Genomic DNA, 24,157 nt, shown 5'->3' on the forward strand with positions numbered 1-24,157 from the left:
TAGACAGAGCACATACAGAAAAGAAACCAGAGACAGACTGCAAGGAAGGGCTGAGAAACAAACTGGCAGAACTGAGGAAAATACCAACGCCTCTTCTGCAGAGACAAGAAAACAAAGGTGGCAGCATCCAGATAACTGCTCAGTCATCTGGCTGGGAGAAGGAATTAGAGCACAAAATCGGAGATACAGAGAGAGTGAACGAGGGAGGGAAATAGAGATACAAAATGGATCAACATTCAGAGAGCGGTGAGTCCCCACCGTGTGACCCTCAGCCTGCCGGGAAAACAAGAAAGGGCTTCAAGCTTTTTGGAAAGCGCAAGCCAGGCTCTGGGGTGAGCAGCATGTTCTCCATGCGCAGCAAAGGCGATGGGAACAACCCAAACAAGTCCTCCATTGCAAGGACCAATACTCAGGATGGATTAGGAGAGACTGTGGCGCAGGAGTTTGAACAAGAGCAAGAGAAGAGGCAGGAGCAGGATCCAGAGGTTGGTCAAAGAGACGAGGCGGAGATAGCAGGAGAGGTAGATGAAATTGCAGGTTATGATGTCACTTCCTATAGTGTACCACCCCGTCCCTCCATCTCCTCCGTCACCTCCGCCAAGTCTCTGGGCTTTTTGTCGCTACTACGTGGCGGGCGGCGTGGAGGGAGAGACCGCCATGCCCACACTGTGTCTCAGCCGTCCATGAAACAGCGCAGGGGTCTCAAAGGTCTCTTTGGCAGTGTCCCCTGGCACCAGAGGGAGAAGCCCAAGGAGCAAACCCCTCCAAGCCCCCTACTCATGACGTCACGTACCAACAGTGTGGAGATTATTAAAGAGGATCTTACCTTAACTCCCAAAACCCCCCCTCGCACTATGACCAGCCCTGAGCACGAGCAGGACCCAGACACTGCAGCCTCGGCCACCACTCCTGAGAGATCAGATGCAGGGGGGGCAGTGGCTTCAGAAAACACGTGTGGATGTAATCTGGACGTTCTAGAGGCGCACCCCCCACCTGTCCCCACCACTGAGCCTCCCCTTGACCCTGCTGTGGACCGCCTCAGCTCGCTGATGGCCGACATCTCTTTGCTCATCAGCTTTGATTCGTTCACGGGCTGTGGAGACATCATTGCTGATGTGGAGGCAGAGTGGGGGAAGGCAAGCAGCGCTGCAGGGGGGGGTGGAACTAGGGCAGCGGCAGGGGCCAAACCTTCTTCCACACCAACTACTTTTGATGCTGCTCCAGAATCTACAACGCTCACCCCTATAACCAAATCATTCATGTCATCTGTCCCCTCTACAAAACTGACTCCTCACTCCATCTCTCCTACAACAAAATTAGTCATTTCTACTTCCACTTTTAATCAACCTAGCCCCATTCTTAGCACTAATATCAAACCCAACCTTACTTCTACCCCTAACTTTACCCCAAACTCCACCCCAACTCCACACCCTGTGTCCACCTCTTCCTCCATCACTTCATCTTTTACCTGTACTGCTTCAGTTAAACCATCTCCTGTGGCTGCTCCACCTATCTCTGCTGTATCTAAACCCTCTCTTGTAGCTCCACCCACCTCTGCTGTATCTAAACCCTCTCCTTTAGCTCCACCCATCTCTGCTGAATCTAAACCCTCTCCTTTAGCTCCACCCATCTCTGCTGAATCTAAACCCTCTCCTTTAGCTCCACCCATGTCTGCTGTATCTAAACCCTCTCCTGTAGCTCCACCCATCTCTGCTACAGTTAAACCATCTACCGAAGCTCCACCCATCTCTGTTGTATCTACACCATCTCCTGTAGCTCCACCCATCTCTGCTGTATCTAAACCATCTCCTGTAGCTCCACCCATCTCTGCTGTATCTAAACCATCTCCTGTAGCTCCACCCATCTCTGTTGTATCTAAACCCTCTCCTGTAGATGCTCCACCCATCTCTCCTGAATCTAAACCTTCTCCTGTAGCTCCACCCATCTCTGCTGTATCTAAACCCTCTCCTGTAGCTCCACCCATCTCTGCTGTATCTAAACCCTCTCATGTAGCTCCACCCATGTCTGCTGTATCTAGACCCTCTCCTGTAGCTCCACCCATGTCTGCTGCATTTAAACCCTCTCCTGTAGCTCCACCCATCTTTGCTGTATCTAAACCATCTCCTGTAGCTCCACCCATGTCTGCTGTATCTAAACCATCTCCTGAAACTTCTGCACTACCCGCCCTTGCTAAACCAACACCTGTCTCTCAGAGCAATTCACCTGCTGCATTTGCCTCTTATACCATATCCTCCAAACTAGGTTCCACAGAAGCCATTAGCTTCAAAACATTTTCACATCCCACTCCTTTTCAAAGTTCATTAGGGCCTACATACCCCCACAACCTGACCCCAATCCCAGGTCTGCCTGCATCTCCAGACCCAGTCCTTGGCCAAACCCCTAATCTTGCTGCAGCACGGAGTCCCTTAACAACAATTGTGTCTCTACCAAAGGCCCCTTCTTCACACTCAGATTCTCCAGTTTCTCCTCCAAAAGCATCCTTAACCACAGATTTCTCTTCACCCCAGACTCCATCTTCCCCCACAACTACTCAAGCCATGGTCTCAGCATCCAATCCACCTCTTGACCCTACGCCTGCCTCAGTTTCATTCATCATGACCTCTCCTGCCTCTGCACACTCTCTCTTGACTGCTCCCACACCTGCTGCAGTTGTTACGAACCCCTTAACCTCTTCCCAGGCAAAAATAGGTAGAGAGAATGAAGCCTCTCGGAATGGAGGCAAGAGCACAGCCACTCCAAACGGCATGGACGTCGGGACCAAATCATCCAAGCAAGAGGATCAACACGGAGCTTCCCAGGACGAATGTCTTGATGTCCCCCAGTCAGAAAAAAAGAGCCCCCCAAAGAAGACTGCAGGGCTCAGTAAGATTCCTGTGGTTGGAGGGGGTCGGCCAGCAAAGTTGCCTGTCAGGAAGGCCATGCCCAGTGACGACGAAGGGTGTTGGGATGTGCCCACTCAAGGGCATGAGGAGGAGAGTCCCCACATCAGCCAGCAACACATGGAGAGCAGAGACGGTATGATTGACCCCTCCACTAATGTGGAGGTTAACTTACCCACAGTCTGGAAATCCAGTCCAGAGGAGAATCCATTTCAGCTGCCCAAAATTGCAACAAGTTTATCACGGGACTCTAAGATCCCAGTAAAGCAAGGAGTCTCAATACATGCCCCTCCCTCTCAGATTCCTGTCGCCAAGGAGCCCCACCGCACCAAGATACCCGTATCAAAGGTACCGGTCCGCCGGAGTTGCAACAAAACCACAGCTGCTTCTCCAAAACCCATCACAGAACAGCTGAGGAAATAAAGACAGCAGACAGGATCAATTCATATTCAATACCCAAGTTGTGGATTTGACTCTTAAATTACTATATTGATACTCTTCCATCGCTCTTACTGTAGTGGACTTGCTCTCAACCACCCAATGGTTCTCTCCCACAATTCTGCCTTTCCTTGGTTTTCAACAACAGCAGAATTTTACCAGTAGCAGGGAGGCAGTATCATCACGGTATTATATAGCAATTACTGGGCAGGGTTAGGGTTACCAGCCATCCCTTTGGGATGATCTGAACCCAGGACAACTCATTTAATAGAAGAGAGTCCAAAGGTGCTCTTTCATTTCTAAACCATATCTGAATTTAACAAAAAAGTCAACCTTTTCTACAACCATTTTTAACTTTTGTTACTCCCTCTTGTTATTAATACTTAAAAAAGAAACCTGTATTTCTTTACAGCAATTCTCTTGTATAACTGTTTTGTCTTTTCTGTCCCTTAGTCATCTCAGTAGAGGGTCGGCAGTGCCTCAGCATTACATCTCCAATCATATCTCTGGATGTACAGGATGTGGAAAGATGTGCCAATATGAGCCAGAGGATATCTCCTCCATAACTCTATTTTTATTTATTTTTGGACAGGGCACTAAATCATATGGCCTTTGTTTGCCTGCTCATGAGGAACACTGTCTGACTGCGGCTCTTACGGATAGATTTTACAGTGGGTGAACCTGTGTTATAAAGTATGTTAGTTAGCCAGACTGTGAGGATGCTGAATTCCTTAGCTCCCATTGGTTTTATCTCTTTCCTGATCTGATGTAGTCATGATCCCACAAGGATAATATTTGTGTGTATAGTCAACATCTATGTTGTTCTGCCTACTATTTAATCAATAAAATGACAAAAGTACTTATTACCCTAAATGTATTTATTTTATGTTAGTGTGCTGATATATGCTATTGTCAGCAACGTGAGAAAACATTAGAATGTTTGTGCAAATATGGTGTGAGATCACAAAGATGACTTTGGGATTCAGATTTACACACACGCCATCTCCTTTCTTTACAGTGTTCTACAAAGGGAGGGATGAAATACAAGCTGTATAACTTGACTTAAGGTGTAAAGCGGCAAATTGCCTGAAATCTAAAAAGTTGTGAACAATATGGTTTATTCTGTAATACCAATGTAATAGTAAAATCAATTTAGAAATACGCTGATATTATTTTATGATAAAATGAATGGATTAATAGTCCTGAAACCCTGATTCTCTCCCCCTCCCTCCCTCCCTCCTATCTGCACGTCCATTCCTTCTCTGCACACTTCAAACCCTCCCCAACAACTGCTGGTGGTAAAGGATGAAGCATCACGGGGATGAAAGAGGGAGAAGAGAGAAGTCATAACGAGGGTGCAACAAAGGATGGATATTTATAGATAAAGAGCAACACAGGCTATACAAACAGATGTCTATTCACCAAGTGAAACCCAGAGGCCCTGAGCAGAGAGAAGAAAGCAGTCTCGCTCTCCCTGGAAAAACACAAGATCTTCACTGCATCAGATTGAGTCAGATGTCAGGATGCACACTGGGAACACATCTCTCCTTTATGGCCAAAAGGACAATTTAGTTCTGCACAAACAGACTAGGAGTGCACTGTCAGTAACACCAGTGGCTTGAGATAGAAACGTGTTAAATAAGAATAAATATAGTTTGATGGTAAATATAACTTCTAGTAAAGGCTACAGGTCAGCTAAGCACAAAGTAGGGCATGGGTGAATGGTGTAAACTCATTATGCCTATAACATAAGAATGAATAAACTCATTATGCCTATAACATAAGAATGAATAAACTCATTATGCCTATAACATAAGAATGAATAAACTCATATCTACAACATAAGAATGAATAAACACAATATATCACAACATAATGATGAATACATAGCACATAAGTCCAAGGTACAAAGAGAGGAAAGAAACATACTGAGAAAAACTTCTGTTCACGACAGTGAGACAGAAAGGGCAAAAATGGAGTCAGTCATGAACTGCATTATTCTCCATATTAAAGGGCCCTGTGATTATTCCATATTATTTACACAGGAAGTAGATTACACAAACCCTTTATGTTAACAAAATTGTTTAGCAGGAATTGTGCTGTTACATTGACAAGATTGTTAAGGATGATCTGTTGGAGTGGGCAACACATCAACCCTACAGGGGGCACAGCACTGTGATTAACTATGCAAAACAGAATTATAAGAAAAAATACAATTTTGCACTTTAAAGCTAGGCCATGTCAGTGTCCTATATATTTGTGTTTTTTGTGTTGACAATAATTCTTCCCTAAAAGAGGAATAACATGCTCCTTTAAACATAATTTAGCATGCTTCAGTTCCAGTGTCGCCATGCCAACACTACTACTGGACAGTAGGTCAACCAATGAGAGGCTGGGAATGTGGAGAACCTCTCAGAGTGCCCTCTCTCACACACACATACACACAATTTACACACATGATCTACACCCACACTCACTTATCCATTCAGTAAATCATGTAGAAAGGTTAAGCATTTCAGATATTTTTGTTAATTAGCGTAAACCATATGGATATTCTGAGCAACAAAGTAAGCGTAAATCAGATAATTCACTTAAGAGTAGCTAGCAAAGTGAAGTGTAGAACTATAGAGCAGAGGGACAGCTGTAGTACTGTTGAGCAGAATGCATAATAGCCCACGCAAGTCAGAATATCCCCACAAACAGTATATGATATCTTCTTCATAAACTATTACCTGCCGACTTCACAAAAAAACTGCCATAACAGTCAAATATTTGTAATTCTATATTTTTTGTACAATACAATCATTACAGAAATTTAAGAGTGAATTAAAAGGCGTGGATCAATCAAATATTGGTTGTTTATTATAAATTGTTTACTCCTGTAATATTTATAAACATGCATGAATAACCCCCCCAAAATATATACAAAATGTATATTCTTAATTTGTAGATTATTAGGTTTAACATTTAAATTGCATAAATATGTAAAAAACATTAGGGTAAAACATTGAAACTGATCCACATACAGTAGATCAGACAAGATTTATAGTATGCTGTATGCCTATGGTAAGCCCTGGAGACACCATCTGTTTCCTCCACTAGAGGCCAGTCCACAACAGAGAAACATTCACTTTGAGCTGCATCACCTCCACTGCACAGCCCACAGATCCCTATGAGCTGCATCACCTCCACCGCACAGCCCACAGATCACTATGAGCTGCATCACCTCCACCGCACAGCCCACATCACTATGAGCTGCATCACCTCCACTGCACAGCCCACAGATCCCTATGAGCTGCATCACCTCCACCGCACAGCCCACAGATCACTATGAGCTGCATCACCTCCACCGCACAGCCCACAGATCACTATGAGCTGCATCACCTCCACCGCACAGCCCACAGATCACTATGAGCTGCATCACCTCCACCGCACAGCCCACAGATCACTATGAGCTGCATCACCTCCACTGCACAGCCCACATCACTATGAGCTGCATCACCTCCACTGCACAGCCCACAGATCCCTATGAGCTGCATCACCTCCACCGCACAGCCCACAGATCACTATGAGCTGCATCACCTCCACTGCACATCCCACAGATCACTATGAGCTGCATCACCTCCACCGCACAGCCCACAGATCACTATGAGCTGCATCACCTCCACCGCACAGCCCACAGATCACTATGAGCTGCATCACCTCCACCGCACAGCCCACAGATCACTATGAGCTGCATCACTCCAGCCCACAGCCCACAGATCCCTATGAGCTGCATCACTCCAGCCCACAGCCCACAGATCCCTATGAGCTGCATCACTCCAGCCCACAGCCCACAGATCACTATGAGCTGCATCACCTCCACTGCACAGCCCACAGATCCCTATGAGCTGCATCACCTCTACCGCACAGCCCACAGATCACTATGAGCTGCATCACTCCAGCCCACAGCCCACAGATCCCTATGAGCTGCATCACCTCCACCGCACAGGCCACAGATCCCTATGAGCTGCATCACCTCCACCGCACAGCCCACAGATCCCTATGAGCTGCATCACCTCTACCGCACAGCCCACAGATCCCTATGAGCTGCATCACCTCCACTGCACAGCCAATGTGTAGAAGGCATTTGAGTAGAGTGTGTGTGTATAAAAATAATATAAATACAGTATATATGTGTCAACGTATATTGTATTTTCACATTTCTATAATTTGATATAATAACTAACCCCGGAAAATGTTTTATTTTCTTAAGTTTTGCTTAAATACTTTGCCAAAATATAATAACATATTTATGCATTGTTGAATGACAATAAGTAGCAAAGAAGAACAACCTAACCAAGCATTGGAGCACTGAAAGGTACAGTATATTGTCAGTGAACTACTTATTCAATTCAGATATTCTAAGTTTGATTTAAAGTCTTTCAAAACTTTAATTGAAGGTAATACTTAGGCTACTGGAACACACTGGCAATTGGAACACATCTGAATTTTCTCACAGCTCTGTGATAATGATTTGATCAAATAATATCATTAGTCTGAATACTAGTCTGTTAGAATATCTGAATATTCGAATATTCATGACCACCCTTGAATATAGCTGCACCTGCCAGAATGTTTGTTTAATTAATTATTAATATATAAACATCAGGCATACACATGTCTCTAATTTGAGATTGATGACAAACTCACTATCATTCCACCACCTGACAGACATGGGCAGGAGGAGGAGGAGAGACCCAGATTCACTGATGGGTGGAAGATATATTTATCAAAGTAATATTTGTAAGTTGCTTTGGATAATAGCGTTTGCTGAATGAATAAAATGTAAAAATGTTCAATGTTGCATAGCTGTGTGTTTGAAAAACATATTACAGATAGTAAAATGTTTGTAATTTGCTGACTTTTGGTAGGTAGCCAACATGTAGTCATAGTAACCACCACTGACCCCAAACCTTGACCCCGAGCATGCAGGAGGGGTTCAGATCAGGAAGTGTGCGTGGCCCTCAGCCCCGGTGATGATCACGTCCATCCAGATCCTCATGGCCTCAGGAGAGGGAGCTACCATGTAGTAGACCCGGTCATGGGTCTTCACACTGAATGTCAGGGAGGGGTGAGGGCTCTAGTGAAGCCAGCGAAGACAAAGGAGGATGGAGTTAGGGTTAGGGTCTGAGGTTCGGGTTATAGGGTTAGGGTTAGTGTCTGAGGTTAGGGTTATAGGGTTAGGGTTATAGGGTTAGGGTTAGTGTCTGAGGTTAGGGTTAAAGGTAGAGCTAGGGAGGAAGGATGTGAGAAAAATTAGTGTTTTCCTATTAATTATAATAATGAATTAATAATAACTCATTATTATCTATTCTATGATCCACTTCGTATTAAAATCAACAGTCTACATATGAACAACAGACGGTTGGTGTATGTCATAACCACGTACCTTGTGTGCATTCTTTAAATGGTCATAATAGACCTCCTCTATGGCTTGAAAGTAAATTACTCCCTTCATCTTTGTCTCGTGCTTATCTGAAACCAAAAATGCATGTTTTTCTATCGACTACAATAACTAATGCTAATAAGCAATTATTGTACAATGCAATGGATTACCTAAGAAACCACAACATGTAGCCTTGCAGTCTGTCTATTGTGATAGTATATAATTATTGATTGGGCATACAATACTAAAACCACTGCAAACTATGTTTATCACCTGCATAATAGGCCAAAGTTCTTCGGTTTCGGTCAAACACAAACCAGCGTTTCTTCCAGGTCTTGATCTTGCCGCCCATCTTGACCAGGAAGCCCCGGCAGGTCTTGGCAGTGATGGCCAAGTGGAAGCAGGCACGGGGACTGTGTCCTGCTGCCTCGATGTGGCCATGCAGGTCGAAATCATCCTGCCTCAAGGGCAGGTAACGTGTCAGCGGGCGGGACTGGAGAGAGATGCAGGAGGATTTTGCAGAATAAAAATATTATGGGAATACATTATGACATTCATAAAAAATACAATAACATACATCTCTCTATGTCAATGACATACATTAATTCCTAGCCTGGCTGCCAGCCCAACTTCTCCCCGCCCACAAAAAATTTGGTCGGGAAGTTGGGTCTGGAGGGTCTCGTATTGGGGACAACTACAGAAAACCAGAATCGGGACGGACCAATGAAATTGCCAGGGCGGGCTTTATACGATGATGGACAGATGATAAACAGTAACGTAATCAACAACGTCACGAAAGAGCGCTTGGGTTGAATTCGTTTTCAACAAACAACATATTACATTTTAGCACTATTTTTTGGTTGTTCACAATATGTACTTCTTGTTTTTGACTACCCGCAATGCTGTGGGGCTATCTTGTTGTTATTATCAGTGACCTATGCACTTTGTAAAGCTCTCTCTTGGAAGTCGCTTTGGATAAAAGCGTCTGCTAAATGAATAAATGTAAATGTAAATATTACGTTGCTCTGACTGGTTGTAGGTCTATCCAATTGAGCGAAGAGGCATTTGTTTTACGAGTTCGGTTGAAACACGCCCCGTAGTCACAGCCCAACAGAGAGTTTTCAGACTCATATTCTGACTAGAATTATGAGTATGACAACGTCAGGCTAATTAATTCCCCCATTCTTCTATCTGCTCCATAGTTCAATCAAATATTACGTCTCCAAAAGCAATCATATAAACCCCAGGGTACATACAAGGAAAGGTGTTAAAAATAGGCTGTTGTATACTTAAACCTAGATGACCTAGACCTAGCTTTAGCATCACTTAATGTAAGTATAGCTTTATTGGTTAGATAAGGTGGGCTGACACCTGAAGGTTGGTCCATCTCAGCCTGGGTGAATTTACCTTGTCTCACTCTGTAGTTACACTCGTTTTCACACGACAACAAGGTTGTGTACCATTTGGCTGCTGATTGGTCACAGAGACAAGCATAACTGTTAACTAATCCACCCACTTGAATTACATTGTCCCACCAACTTGTAGATACATTCTGTCTATTTTGCCTGAACCATTTGTCATGTGACTGTAGAATTCAGATTGTACCCAGGAGTCTATGCCGTCCACATGCACGTCTCTAACCTGTGCTCTCTGTTTGTCCCTCAGCTTCACCTCCCTCTCAATGAGCATCTGCCTCCTGCTGGTCTCCTCCTGCAGGAGCTGCTCCAGCACCTCCCTCCTCCTCCGCTCCTCCTCCAGAGCCTGCCTGCGCACTTCCATCTCTCGCTCCTACAGGGGACAAACATGGTTATGACAGGTCCTCCATCTCTCTCTCAAACACAGAGAGTCTCTTACCCTGTAGAGACTCTCTTACCCTGTAGAGACTCTTACCCTGTAGAGACTCTCTTACCCTGTAGAGACTTTCTTACCCTGTAGAGACTCTCTTACCCTGTAGAGACTTTCTTACCCTGTAGAGACTCTTACCCTGTAGAGACTCTCTTACCCTGTAGAGACTTTCTTACCCTGTAGAGACTCTTTCCCTGTAGAGACTCTTACCCTGTAGAGACTATTTCCCTGTAGAGACTCTCTTACCCTGTAGAGACTCTTTCCCTGTAGAGACTCTCTTACCCTGTAGAGACTCTCTTACCCTGTAGAGACTCTTACCCTGTAGAGACTCTTTCCCTGTAGAGACTCTTACCCTGTGTTCCGCAAGTCGATGTTTCTCTACTTCTGCATCTCGTAACAAACGTTCCATCTCCTCAATCTTGGCTGTGTTAGACGTGCTGGCACTGGGGAAAAGATCACAAGACAGGAATAACTATCTTGGTTTTATCTAGGGGTGGAGAGGAAACACATTTTGGAGAAACAAATTTTTCTAGGGATTTCTCCATCAATGTTTATCTGGGATTTAGTTTTTTTGTTAATGTAAAATTTGATTGATGGCATAAATAAAAAAAAAGCATTTATGGATGCATTTAATCTTTCAAAGCCACTGTGTGCAATAGTTAGGGTTAGCCACTAATGTAGAAATTGAACAGATTATGGCATCCCTCGAGTCCATTAACAATACTAACAATTATATATGCTCCCACTTCGTCTTCTGCCTCACCTGGAGATATTGTCTGGTGAACAGGCAGATATACTGGTTTCCATGCTGTCAGAGCTGTCCACACTGAGTGTATCAAAGGCGTGTCCATTATCTGTGTAGCACGAGGACTCCTGGAAAACGTTGGATTCTGACACAGTCCGGCTGCAAAGGGCTGTCAGTCTTAGTCTCTCCTCACGTGTGTACATGTGGCTTTGGTCAGCTGAGACCAACAAGCATACACAAACAAACATACACACACACACAAGGATATTGAGGTACAATTGAACTAAAAGATGCTGAGCATTTTGTTTTGACTATCTTGTGTGGTATCTAGAGAAAGCATAGTCATGTTTGGGCAAAATTAATTCAGCCCACCTTTCTGACCAATGACAGTGGATGTAACAGACGTGGTCTTGCAAGCTCCGTCAGAGGCATACCGGCCAATGTACGCTCCCACCGGGAGTCGACCTGCCACCTCTCGACTTCCGAGCGCAACCACTACCAACTACGCATATGAAAAGATAGCTCTTCGTTGACACGGGTGGCCTGTTACATACTTAAGGAGTGAGTTTCACCACGCACCGGCTACATGGACGCATAGACAGTACAGTCAGATACTACTGACTACTGTGTGTAAATTAGTCTCTTTACTTTCTCATCCGTTTTCTTTGCAAAAAACATTAAAGTGAAGCGACTTGGGACACACTGTCCAAATGTTCAAATTACACAAAAGGACAACCGCCAAAATCGTACATTTTGTGTAAGTTGGTTTGAAAGAAAGGATTGGCTAACGGCTGGTGTAGCTAAGAATTTGCTTGTCTGTTGTTGTAGAGTTAGATATCTCGGATGTAATTCAGCATTTGCTGCAGCGTGAACTATAGCCTGAATGTAGCCTATAATAGCCTACATTTATTTAGACTATCCGCCCCAATATCACCACCAGCCGTCACTGGTTAGATTAGCTTATGAGTAGGGGTTACCTCTAGCATAAGCAAGTCTTGTGCATGTGTAAAATATGACAGTATGCAAGAGGCTGGGGAGAGAAGTCCACCCCAATCTGAGTGTTCCTCACCCTTGGAGCGACTGCCAGGGTCTCTGGGGGAGATGGACAGGCCTCGTGAGACCACACTGCCACAGCTGGCGCTCTGAGACAGGGAAAGGTGGGCCTGCAGACCGGATACTTAGATTGAGTTCAAACAACATTGTATGGAAGCACTGGTGTTCAGGGTGGTGATCAGGGTGGTGATCAGGGTGGTGATCAGGGTGGTTTTCAGGGTGGTGTAAAGCTGTACCTTGGGGGCCAGGCCCCGCCCCAGGCTGGAGCTGATGCAGGAGCTGGGGGGTGGCTTGCTCATTCTACGGAAAAGGTTGTCGCTCAGCTGAGAGGCAGTCTCCTGGATGCCCCTCCGTCTCTCCTCCAGGGAAACAAAGTGCTGCAGGGTCAGGGGGCCGAGAACATAGAACAGGGTTACACTGTTAGGTTGTGTTATGAAGTACTAATGCTTGTAGGCTACTGTGGTGTTTTGCAACCATCCTTTTCATGTGTTGGCTTTGGGTTTTAGTCATTCTTGTTGCATAGTTTGTTGTTGTTGTTGTCTGCTGTTAGTAGCATTAAGGGTTAGGGTTAGTCTATAAGTTAAGTTGTCTTTGTAAAATAAACGTTACTTCATTAAAAAAATGATGATATTAATGATAGTTACTATAGTTGAATGTTTAGGTTAAGATTCTACAGAGCACATGAGAATTACAGAACTGATCAAACCATCTCTGACATGCCAAATAAAGTCTGATACTGTTCGTTTCCTCCTCTTGAATGAAATAGACTACTGACTGTTTTTAGCCAAGTCAAGCCCTCTGCTGTGAGACACATGAACTATGCATAAATATGCTATATATAGCATATCCTGTTACAAAATGTTGCATGGCTGGTATAGTATAACAAAATGGTCACAAAGTAAAACAAGTAATTGAAACAAAAACGTATTACAATTACTAACAATAGCAACACAAGGCTGACAAGTGTTGGAGAACGTTAGCATTATAGCGAAAATATGCAGATCTTTGCTCTATGTGATGATGGTGGTTGCTAGTACTTGTACTGTGGTGTCTGTGTATCTGTGCTGTCTGTGCTATCTGTGTATCTGTGTATCTGTGCTGCCTGTGCTGTCTTTGCGTCTGTGTGTCTGTGCTGTCTGTGCTGTCTTTATCTGTAAGTCTGTGTGTCTGTGCGTCTGTGCTGTCTGTATCTGTGCGTCTGTGCTTTCTGTGCTGTCTGTATCTGTGCGTCTGTGCTTTCTGTGCTGTCTGTATCTCTGCGTCTGTGCTGTCTGTGCTGTATGTACTGTCTGTGCGTCTGTGTGTCTGTGCTGTCTGTGCTGTCTGTATCTGTGCGTCTGTGCTGTCTGTGCTGTCTGTATCTGTGCGTCTGTGCTGTCTGTATCTGTGTGTCTGTGCTGTCTGTGCTGTCTGTATCTGTGCGTCTGTGCGTCTGTGCTGTCTGTATCTGTGCGTCTGTGTGTCTGTGCTGTCTGTGCTGTCTGTGTGTCTGTGCTGTCTGTGCGTCTGTGCTGTCTGTGCTGTCTGTGCTGTCTGTGCTGTCTGTGTGTCTGTGCTGTCTGTGCGTCTGTGCTGGCTGTGCTGTATGTGCTGTCTGTGCTGTCTGTGCGTCTGTGCTGTCTGTGCTGTCTGTGCTGTCTGTGCTGTCTGTGTGTCTGTGCTGTCTGTGCGTCTGTGCTGGCTGTGCTGTATGTGCTGTCTGTGCTGTCTGTGTGTCTGTGCTGTCTGTGTGTCTGTGCTGTCTGTATCTGTGCGTCTGTGCTGTCTGTGCTGTCTGTGCTGTCTTTTTCTCAGCAACTTGATTACTGGCACTGTGACCATCTGTGCATAGCTTTGGCAGTAACTCTAACCCTAGCTTTGGCAGTAGCCAGTTCGAGTACATAGCAGATAAGAGGCACATTCCTATAACTTCCACATGTTGCATACTTGAGTACTACAGTCCACTGCTGTTGTGTTAGTAGGTAAGTGATTGATTTAACAAGATGATTACTTTATATACATTAAAACATAAGCTATTAAACTGATTAATCTCAGAAAAAAAAAACATCATAAAGTTTACTGTAACAAAATATGGGAGTTGATGGGCTGTGGACAATGGGATGAATTTGGATAAAAGACAATTGTGCGTAGGCAGTGTTTATACATCTCAGAGATTTTCAGTTCTCTGTATGCCATCTATTAAAGATTAATTCACACAAATGTATACATTTGGCCCCAGGCAATCCCACATACGATTAAAATGGCACAGTCAACTTTAGCACAGTTGGCACAGTTGGAGTGAATAATGGGTGTTGTACACGCTTTTCACTAACAGAGTTTACAGCTTATACCAACAAGTATGTTGTGTGTCTACTCTATGCTGTACCTCTTTCATGGTTACGCGGTTGTTGGGGAAAGCCTGCCCTCCAGTGAACTCAATGTATTTTCTCTCCAAGGAAGACAGGTTCTCTCTCTCCTGCATACCATAATAAATAAAGATAAAGTCTGTTAAAAAGTTGCATATATTGTAAACTATACAGAAAAGCCTAAATAATACAAACCATACAGAGACAAGTCTTACTCTCTGGAGCACGATGAACAAGTTGTTCTTCTCTCTGAGAAAGGTTTCCTTTTCTCTGTGACCTTGCTGGGTTATCTGTGTCAACTGTTTCTTTAAAGTCAGGAGCCTTTCCTTGGAGAAACAGAGAGGCATTAGCCTCAAATGCATCCGCACTGTGCCACACCACCACAAACACATGTGTACCTTGTGACTGACAGTACTGCGTTGGTACTCTGCTATTTCTCTGAGGAGTTTCTGGGTCTCGTAGTCCTTCATCTCATCCTGTTGTCCGTCGTTCTCTAGTGGGTGGAGCCCAGTCTCCATCTCAGTCACACCCTGGGGGTCAGTCACACCCTGGGGTTCAGTCACACTCTGAGGGTGGGGCACACCCTGGGGCAACACACAGACACACACACACATCCCAATATACACACAAAGACACACAAATTCCAATGTACCTGTACTTGTTACAAAATGCAAAAACTGAAACTGACGGGCCAAAAATATGTTCCTTTAACTTTTCATGACCTCATGTGCAAACATAAAATGCATGCAGACACATAACAGCAAACAGAGTGTATAAGCAACAGACAGGACAACTTGTAGTCTGAGACCCCATGGATTGCATGCATTTATTTTACCACTATTACCTGGAATTGGTCTCTCTGGGCTTTGTTCTTGATGCTTCCAATCCTCTTGTTGAGTTGGTCCATAACTTCCTTCTCCCTCTGCAGAAGGGCGCTCTCAGAGTCCTGCTCTCCTTCCAGCAAAGCCTGCTCAACATCCATCTACACCATCACCAGGAAGAACCTATTAAGATCACTCGATCAACACTAACAGCAACAACATGTGTGCACACCAGGGGGGTATTCCAGGTAGCGGGTTCAGTGAAAACTTTCTGATTTGTTTTACCTTGAAAAGAGGCATACTCTGAGGTTTCTGTTCCAGAAAGAGAGGTAACGAAACCTTTTGGTAAGTTTCCATGGTAACTTACTCTGTGAAACTAACCTGCCTGCTAGCAGGTTTTCCATGCCAAACTCTGCATTTCCACCAATCCCCTCCCACTTTCTGAGCATGATAGCATGATTGGCAGAGATGGGATATCCTTTCCTGGTTCAGCCGACCGATCTCAAACAAAATTGAATTTGCTTAGTTATACGCCAGAAGAGGATTTTAAGACTGCAATTTGACGTGCTACAATTCCCTGATGAATACGTAGGAGGTTAACGTCACCGTTTCCCATCACAATCTGTAATTTATTTTACATTCTCAGCCCTTAGCCTACATCGCTAATGTTACTCGCCGTAGACGTGCACTCAGAACTGACCAAATGCTTTTTGGCACTGAAATAAAGACAAATAATCGAAATTGTATTTGGGTTTTCTTCATTACCTACAAATAGAAATCTAACAATGAGTATGTTTATCGGCTATTGTTCTTGTAATTTACATGATTCACCTGTGACCATGTACTGTCCTGTAACTGGTGTTTCAGCAAATCTATTTCAAGATTGTAGGGGGTCAATATTGACCAAACAACCAAAACCAATTGGTTAGTTTGATCAATTGGTTGGTTTGAAGGAAGATGGGAAACGGAACAGTGTATCAACATTAACCAAATAATGCCAATACCAATGGAATTACAGTTATTTTACTCAAATGAATGAAATCAATGAAGGTTAACTCTTACCTACTCTACCATGATTATTTTAAACCAGACATAGAAAGCAAGAGGTGAGGAAGGAGGAGTAGGACAAGCCAGAGCTGGGGAGAAGGTCTCAAGAGATCAAGAATCCACAGATTCTTCACAATTCCTTTTATACCCAAGAACAACTAATCACATCACAATCTTGACCCTTACTTATCAACATGACTAGCAATGCCACAGTAAGTTACACAATGTGTGAGAGCCATCAAGTTGAGACTCCATCCAGTAACTCGATATTTTACCATATGAGAGGTGGGGGCAGGTTGATAGCCTTACAAGATCAGGTTGCCGGTTCGATTCTAACCTGCCATTAAATGAACATCTCATTGTATACTGCATCCATGCTCTGTTCAACAGGATCAGAATGAGCAAATAGTTTTTATATTCATTATTCTCATAATGTCAGTGTAACTGACAATTCCACACAAGCCTGTAAATAAAAGTTCACGGGGAGAGAACTACCAGTAGCCACCATGAATATTTATCTGCATCCATTTTCTGCAGCAGCAGTCAATGTCTCTTCGCCATCTTATTCATCATCATCATCCTTTGATGAAAAGTATTCTGTTGGGGGAAACTGCTACTACAAGTTGAAATAGCCACCAATTCATATTTACTGCCAAAGCAAATTCCGTGTCTGTGCAAACTTTCATGGCGAATAAATCCCATTCTGATTCTAATCTGATTCTGATTACTTTGTATCATGTCGAATATGATTAAAACCAAGGTGACATCGAGGCTACAATCACAAGCGTATGGCCTAAGCAAAATATGTATTATCTGTTCATAGTATGTTTTTTTATTTAATACAACATTGAACATGCTAGGGTTAGTCCACCACTTTTTCTCCTGTAATATTAATGGACAGTGGGGTTAAATGTTCAATGTATGGACTGGTTATTACATAATTAAGATGGCTGAGCGGTTAGGGAATCGGGCTACCAATCAGAAAGTCGCCGGTTTGATTCCCGGCCGTGACAAACAACGTTGTGTCCCTGGGCAAGGCACTTCACCCTACTTGCCTCGGAGGAATTTCCCTGTACTTACTGTAATTCGCTCTGGATAAGAGCGTCTGCTAAATACCTAAATGTAAAATGTATATTTTCGGAATATGTGCTCAGATAGACCATAAACACAAAATAAAACTTGTATCTGAAGCGTGGTGAAGTAGGACAACGTTTTTTGTCACCGGGTGCCATGGTGGATCCTAGTATCGGAGCTTCATAGATGTTGGCTTTTAATAGTTCTCATGCTCGCGCTTAACTCAGAGTTGACGTACTCTGAGTTGAGTTAACAAATTCAAATCAGCTTTTCTGGAACCAAATTTTTGGATTTTCCCGTTTTAAGAGTAACTCAACTCAGAGTTCAGGGTTAGGCTCAGAGTTTGTTAAACCCGCTACCTGGAATACCCCCCTGTTCATCCTAACATGCTGTTTATACCTCTCTCATGGATTCCTCCATCTGGTTGTCCAGATCTTTAATCTTCTGCTCCAGCTCTTCAATGTTATTCAGCACCTGGATCCTCTCTTCTTCAATACTCGTCACTTCCTGTCTCAGTTGAACATCACTCACTGCCTGTTGGTGACATCAATAAAATTACATTCCTGACTTCACAGTTCACACCGATAAACCAAATGGGTTGTGTTCCTGAGAGTAAGACATGAGAGAGAGAGAGAGAGAAAAGAGAGAGAGAGACAAAGAGAGGGAGAGAGAGAAGGGGTGCATGCACACCCTATGGTTGATAAACTGCCTGTCTGGCACCAGCCAGATCTTAGGAATGTGAACAATGGAACAAAGGAGGGGTTGAGAGCAGAGTAGAAGAGTAGAGGGGAGCATATCAGCTAAAGCAATAACAATAAATATAGACAGTAAACACTCACATAGCCGAACCCTGCAATGGTTGTCTACACACTGTATATGATACCAAGTATGCTTATTCACTCCAATTATTTGTGTTCTACTTCCTGCTATATCATGTGTGATAATATAAATAATTACCTATGAGTTAAGCGGCTAACAGACAAACCAATGAATGCAAAGTCTCAACCTCACTTTGTCTCACACACATGCACAAGCTAACACACAAGCACACACATGCCAAAGCGAACACACACACAGCTATCCTACTGGGGATTAAGTCATTTCCGGTCCCGCCTCCTTCTGGTCCCCTCTGATGGGTTGGAGGGGCACAGAGCTGTAACTGAGACTTTCCATTAAAACACCATTAAACCACTTTAGAGTGGAAAAAGACACGTTTACAGCTAAACAAGAACAGGATCAGAAGACATGACTGAAGAATGAAGACTGAGAATGAGTCTAACCCTAACCCTAACTGAAGTTGGAACTGTGGATTGGAATGTGGAAAGGGATTGAAGCCGGGGAAGGAGATTGTGCCTCAAATTTAGACTAAGGGATGGCACTGATCCTGACTGGGAGATACGAGAAACACAGAACACTATGTTATAACCAAATGCCATCAGACAGCTTTTTTACAATTTGACCCCAAAATGTAACGATTGCGTAAAATAGAGGAGGAAGGGAGAAAGACAGCAGCTCTAATCTACTCCCAGTTTAACAGAGAGGGAGTGGAAATTGTCCCTGTTTGGTCAACAATTATTTATAATAAAAACTGTTTCTTCCCATCTGCTGTTGACCTCTTCAAAAAGGCCAAGAGCTCGCACTGACTTAATTCACAATCTGCACAATCACACCATGCCACATTGCAATTGCACTATTTGTATCTTTTGTACTCTTTGTATCTCTAGTTTTCTCTTGTATCTCTTGTACTATTTGTATATTTTGTATCTTTTGTATTTTTACATTTTTATATTGTAAATTATTTGGCTACTTTATATTTTCTTTAATATGTTTTATTAGTATTAGGTAGACTTGTACCTTTAGTATAGTTAGACCACATATTTAAGTTTTAGGATTCCTATATGTTTAATGTATGCACCTTCCCGCCAAAGCAAATTCCTTGTCTGTGCAAACTTTCATGGGGAATAAAACCCTTTCTGATTCAGATTTTTTTATATACAGTAATGTTTTTAAGCACGCCTTTCAACTTTTGCTCAGTGCACCAACAGACCATAGCAGTCCCTTTGTATCTACTTGGTACAGGGATGAACAGCAGTTAGTGATGCAATACCTTCATATCTACCTTTGTACAGGGATGAACAGCAGTTAGTGATGCAATACCTTCATATCTACCTTTGTACAGGGATGAACAGCCGTTAGTGATGCAATACCTTCATATCTACCTTGGTACAGGGAGGAACAGCAGAACATTGGGACCTGTGATCCCCGTAATGACCAACCTGCCACTTCTCCAGGGCCTTGGGCTCTGAGTCATTTACTGGAGTAGAGTTAGCAAAATCTGAGAACAGGGGCTCATCATTAGACACGTTCAGCTTCTCAAGCTCCTTGTTGATCTTGCGCAGGTCGGAAGTAGCTACCACAGAGCCCCCCTGATCTCTGTCAACCAGGTCCAACTCTGAGCACAGACTCAGGATGGTCTTCAGACGCTGCCGCTCCTGCATAAAGTAAGGGACAAGAGGAAAGTTGGAGGGCAGGTGGGACAAGAGGAAGGTTGGAGGGCAGGTGGGACAAGGGGAAGGTTGGAGGGCAGATGGGTAAAGAGGGTTGGAGGGCAGATGAGTAGAGGGTTGGAGGGCAGATGGGTACAGGAGGGTTGGAGGGCAGGTGGGACAAGGGGAAGGTTGGAGGGCAAGTGGGACAAGGGGAAGGTTGGAGGGCAGATGGGTAGAGGAGGGTTGGAGGGCAGGTGGGTACAGAAGGGTTGGAGGGCAGATGGGTAGAGGAGGGTTGGAGGGCAGATGGGTAGAGGAGGGTTGGAGGGCAGGTGGGTAGATGAGGGTTGGAGGGCAGATGGGTAGAGGGAAGCATGAACACCACACATTTATGCACATTTTCACATTTCCATGGTATTATTTAGGTTAGACACATTTTATTAAAGTATAAGGCATTCTTTGCTTGATTTACAAGTTGATTGAATTGTAATGGCCTGTTATATATGTTTACTGTATAAAGACTGTCAAAGTGAAAGCAATAAAATGCATTAAAGCAAGTGAGTTTTAATGGCACTTTTAGCAGGATGAAGATATGGTCTTCTGAAATATAACTAGTCAAAACTAAAGTTTTAAAAAGTAAAGAGTAATATAATATCTACAGCAGTGTTTGTGTTTGTATAGTCAGTTTGTGAAACATGGACATGAACATTTCCATGCTCCTGAAGAACACACTGGACATCCCTAACCCCAACCTGGAACCAGCCAGGCCTGGGACTGGGTTTCTTTTTATACTTTCATCAGAATGACATGGCTACTAAAATGTGATCAAACAAGAAGGAGGGAAGAGGAGGTACAGCAGACGGGAAGGAGGAGAAAGAACAGGGTCAGAAATAAGAGACAAGAGGTGAGAGAGGAGAGTAGATAGTCACTGAGCCTCACCAGTCTCTGCACCTCCTGCTCCCTGAGCCTCTCTCCCCTCTGTCTTTGGTGGTAGTCTCGTAGTTCCTCCTTCCCATTGAAGGAGCTGATACTGCCACTCCTCTGGCTTGCTGACAAGCCTGCTTTCCTGAACGACAGCCTCTTGTCTCCCAGGTCCAGATCCAGGCAGGGCGCTGAGCCATGCAGCCCCCCTCCACGTTGCAGCTGGCAGGCCGGCACGACGAGAGATGCCAGGCTGGCCCGGCGTGGGGCATCATCAGGGTCACAGGCAGGGACTGTCAGGTCTGGGGGGCACTCCAGAGACGCCTGGCTGCGGCGTGGTTTAGAGGTCAGCATCGCTTCTCCTCCCCGGTGTGAGAGAGGCAGGGACAGAGCCGGGCTCTCTGCGTGGAGCCGGGGCAGTGAGCGGCTGTGCAGGCCCAGGCCTTTGAGGGATCCAGTGGAGTACTTCCTCTGGCGGAGGGTGTTTTCCTGGGTAGGATCTCCCAGGTGGCGCCTGCGGCCCAGACAGGGGCTGGAGGGCATACTGGCAGCCCCACTGTGGCTCCGGGGGCTGGAGGGCATGCTGGCGGCCCCACTGTGGCCCCGGGGGGGTCGAGGCTTCCCAGGGCTCCACTTGGAAAGCAGGGCTGTCTGAGGTGGCTGGCCGTCGGCAAGGCTAGACAGAAGCAGACTGTCCTGTGACTGGTGGCGCGAGGGGGCACGGGGTGAAGGAGGTACGCTGCTGCTTGTTAGGTACGGGAGAGCTCTGGAGGAGGACGAGGAGCGCCGCTCTGCAGCGCCGGGCAGGAGAAACTTCTCCTGTAGAGAGGGTATATTCCCCTGGAAGTGCAGAGAGGGTATGTTCCCTGGGAGGTTAGGAGAGGGGGGAACACTGAGGTAGCCCCGGCTGCATTCTGCAACTCTCAAACTGGCCTCCAGGGCACTCTTCCTGCGCTGCAGTGTCTCCATCAGACCATGCAACTCCGCCCTGGAACGACGCCTCAACACAGCTCCACACTCTGTACTGCCATTCTCCCTTTCCACACAATCTGGTAGAAGGATGGAAAAGGGTGTCAGGAGTTAGTGGGGTTACAAAGCTGACTAAGGGGCCTCAAGAGTGTGTGTGTGTGTGTGTGTGTGTGTGTGTGCTGACAAAGGAGGGAGAAACCAACTCTAACATTTAGTCCAATATCAACACTGATGTTACAAAGGGTTTTTCTAAAATAAAAGAGTTCTGGTCAAGTGAGACTGGTCAGACTGTTTTTCTGCTCTCTGGTGCTGAGGGAGAGAGTGAGACACAGAGAGAGAGAGGAAGAGTGAAAGAGACTCAGAGAGATGTCGAGAAAGAGGTGCAGAGAGAGAGACAGAGAGAGAAATGTAAAGGAAGAAAGAGTGAGAGACTGAGAGAGGTAGAGAGAAAGAAAAAGTGAGAGACAGACAATGAGATGTAGAGAGAGGGAAAGAGTGAGAGACAGAGATAGAGATGTAGAGAGAGAGGTGGAGACTCTTTACTCCACTATTAATGTATTTTTATTCGTATTGTAAAGCACTTACTTTGTTTATAAAAAATAAACAAAGTAATAAAGAAGCACTGTTAATGACAGGGAGTAAATGTATCCTACCTGTGTCACAGCCCAGAGGAACAACAGTGCTGCTTTGGGGAAACAAGCTCTCCATTGTCAAGGTGTTCAATCAGTGGGACTAGTTTGCCCTGGTTAAAAACCCAACACAAGGTTAGAACACACACACCACACACACTGCACACACACACACACACACTGCACAAATCACCCTGCTGTCCATTAGCTCCCATACACTCCAATCTTTCCTCCTCTGTCTCACACACACACACACACACCAATCCTGGACCTGCTGATAATCCTGAGGTTTTCGGCTGTTCCAGTGCATAACCCTAACCCATGGCTGGCTGGAGAGAGACTGTCTAGGAAGTAAGGTATCCATTTACAAACTCAGCTACTCAAATCACAATCCTTCAGCATGAGTTCATCCTCCTCCAGCCACCTGCCACCTGAATAAGCATCACATGTGGGAAATATTTACAGCTTCACCCTGATTTGAGGGTAGCAGGGAAGCAGGCATGTGCTCCCACACAAACACACACACACACACACACACACACAGACACACACACAAACTCACTCTAATGAGCTTGTTCTCTCTATCACTCAGGAACCCCAAAGCTGGGGAAAACTCACCATCTTTAGGATTGTTGAAAGCTTGGAATATTAAATGGCAAAATTCTTGTTTGCATAGACCCTAGTGTCTCACTCATTTAAGCAAACTTTTGTTAAAATTCATCCCACTAAAGGCGCATGATTAGATTTACGAAGATATTCCACTTCATATATTTTTCTTGCACAAAACAAACGCACGCACTAAGGAATGAGCCTAAAGCAAAGGGTACTGCTGAAATGTGTGGGCGAGATGAGCCTAGTGTAGAACGGTAACTAATTGTACGTGTAGGCCTATTCGACTGTCAAACCTGCCAAATCAAATTATTAATTTTTAGGGGAATATTTTAAACAAGGTTACGTTTGTCCTTTGTCGAACAAAGAAGATTAGGCTACAATAAACTCAAAATGCTACAATAGCGCCAAACTAAACAGAATGACGAATGAGTTCTCACTTGAATTAACAATATCCTTTTTTAGAGGATGGTGACTAACCTTGGTCTTCTGTCATACTCTGGTTGAGAGCAGTTCGGACTTCTTTAAGATGGAGATTAACATGACAAAGGGACAAAGTCGAGGTACGAGTTAAAATTTCTGGCGAGAATCCTCCCCACTCCTCCCCATTCTCAGACGAAGCATGCTAACTGCGCAAGTGTGGTTGTCTGACTTTGGTGGATACAATTCCACCAACTTTTGGGGATGGGGAGGGGGGCTTCGGTGGGCCGCAAGACGAAGAGAGGAGGGGACTTCAGACATGGAGGTGGAACCGAAGAAATGTCTGGGAAAGTGGTTATGCTGAAACAGTTGAAGGGGGTTAACCCCTGTTATTATTCACAGTTTGTGAATACTGCTTTGGAGG

The 24,157-nt window shown here is 44.6% G+C and overlaps 2 protein-coding genes across 10 annotated transcripts; one reads left to right on the plus strand and one right to left on the minus strand.

Annotated features, from left to right (window-relative positions):
• Nucleotides 1-126: 126 nt before the first annotated feature.
• Nucleotides 127-6,077, plus strand: si:ch211-244c8.4 (APC membrane recruitment protein 2). Of its 2 annotated transcripts, none has more exons than XR_006957774.1 (2): nt 127-3,623; nt 3,792-6,077. XR_006957774.1 is itself a non-coding variant. In XM_047043405.1 (2 exons), exons 1-2 carry the CDS (start codon nt 225-227, stop codon nt 3,321-3,323), a joined length of 2,874 nt encoding a protein of 957 aa, XP_046899361.1. In that variant the 5' UTR covers nt 127-224; the 3' UTR covers nt 3,324-6,077. The 2 variants fall into 2 exon arrangements, 1 of the variants encoding a protein (XP_046899361.1); XM_047043405.1 differs by having other exon boundaries at nt 127-1,820; nt 2,046-6,077.
• A 101-nt stretch (nt 6,078-6,178) lies between these two features.
• On the minus strand, nt 6,179-23,974 carry phldb2a (pleckstrin homology-like domain, family B, member 2a). Of its 8 annotated transcripts, none has more exons than XR_006957773.1 (18): nt 23,794-23,971; nt 22,729-22,817; nt 21,125-22,155; nt 19,904-20,188; nt 18,096-18,230; nt 15,599-15,736; nt 15,153-15,338; nt 14,970-15,080; nt 14,775-14,864; nt 12,646-12,786; nt 12,426-12,519; nt 11,375-11,573; nt 10,964-11,054; nt 10,408-10,554; nt 9,040-9,259; nt 8,770-8,855; nt 7,238-8,460; nt 6,179-6,880 (listed from the first exon to the last, which is right to left on the minus strand). XR_006957773.1 is itself a non-coding variant. In XM_047043401.1 (17 exons), exons 2-17 carry the CDS (start codon nt 22,781-22,783, stop codon nt 8,320-8,322), a joined length of 3,096 nt encoding a protein of 1,031 aa, XP_046899357.1. In that variant the 5' UTR covers nt 22,784-22,817; nt 23,794-23,972; the 3' UTR covers nt 6,179-8,319. The 8 variants fall into 8 exon arrangements, 6 of the variants coding, with proteins under 6 accessions (XP_046899357.1, XP_046899358.1, XP_046899355.1 ...); XR_006957772.1 differs by having other exon boundaries at nt 6,179-6,484; nt 6,603-8,460; XM_047043401.1 differs by having other exon boundaries at nt 6,179-8,460; nt 15,153-15,284; nt 23,794-23,972.
• Nucleotides 23,975-24,157: the final 183 nt, after the last annotated feature.

Source organism: Hypomesus transpacificus, chromosome 20 (genome assembly GCF_021917145.1).
Source record: "Hypomesus transpacificus isolate Combined female chromosome 20, fHypTra1, whole genome shotgun sequence".
Lineage (NCBI taxonomy): Eukaryota > Metazoa > Chordata > Actinopteri > Osmeriformes > Osmeridae > Hypomesus > Hypomesus transpacificus.

What these genes read in the sequence shown, in the direction of transcription:
- si:ch211-244c8.4 (XM_047043405.1), top strand. Translation starts at nt 225, where the DNA reads ATGGATCAACATTCAGAGAGCGGTGAGTCCCCACCGTGTGACCCTCAG. An exon ending in AACCATCTCCTGTAGCTCCA is followed by an intron (nt 1,821 to 2,045) that starts CCCATCTCTGCT and finishes TCTAGACCCTCT; the next exon opens with CCTGTAGCTCCACCCATGTC.
- phldb2a (XM_047043397.1), bottom strand. Translation starts at nt 22,783, where the DNA reads ATGGAGAGCTTGTTTCCCCAAAGCAGCACTGTTGTTCCTCTGGGCTGT. An exon ending in AGCAGGAGGTGCAGAGACTG is followed by an intron (nt 20,189 to 21,124) that starts GTGAGGCTCAGT and finishes TACTTTATGCAG; the next exon opens with GAGCGGCAGCGTCTGAAGAC. An exon ending in GTACCAAGGTAGATATGAAG is followed by an intron (nt 18,231 to 19,903) that starts GTATTGCATCAC and finishes TGTCACCAACAG; the next exon opens with GCAGTGAGTGATGTTCAACT.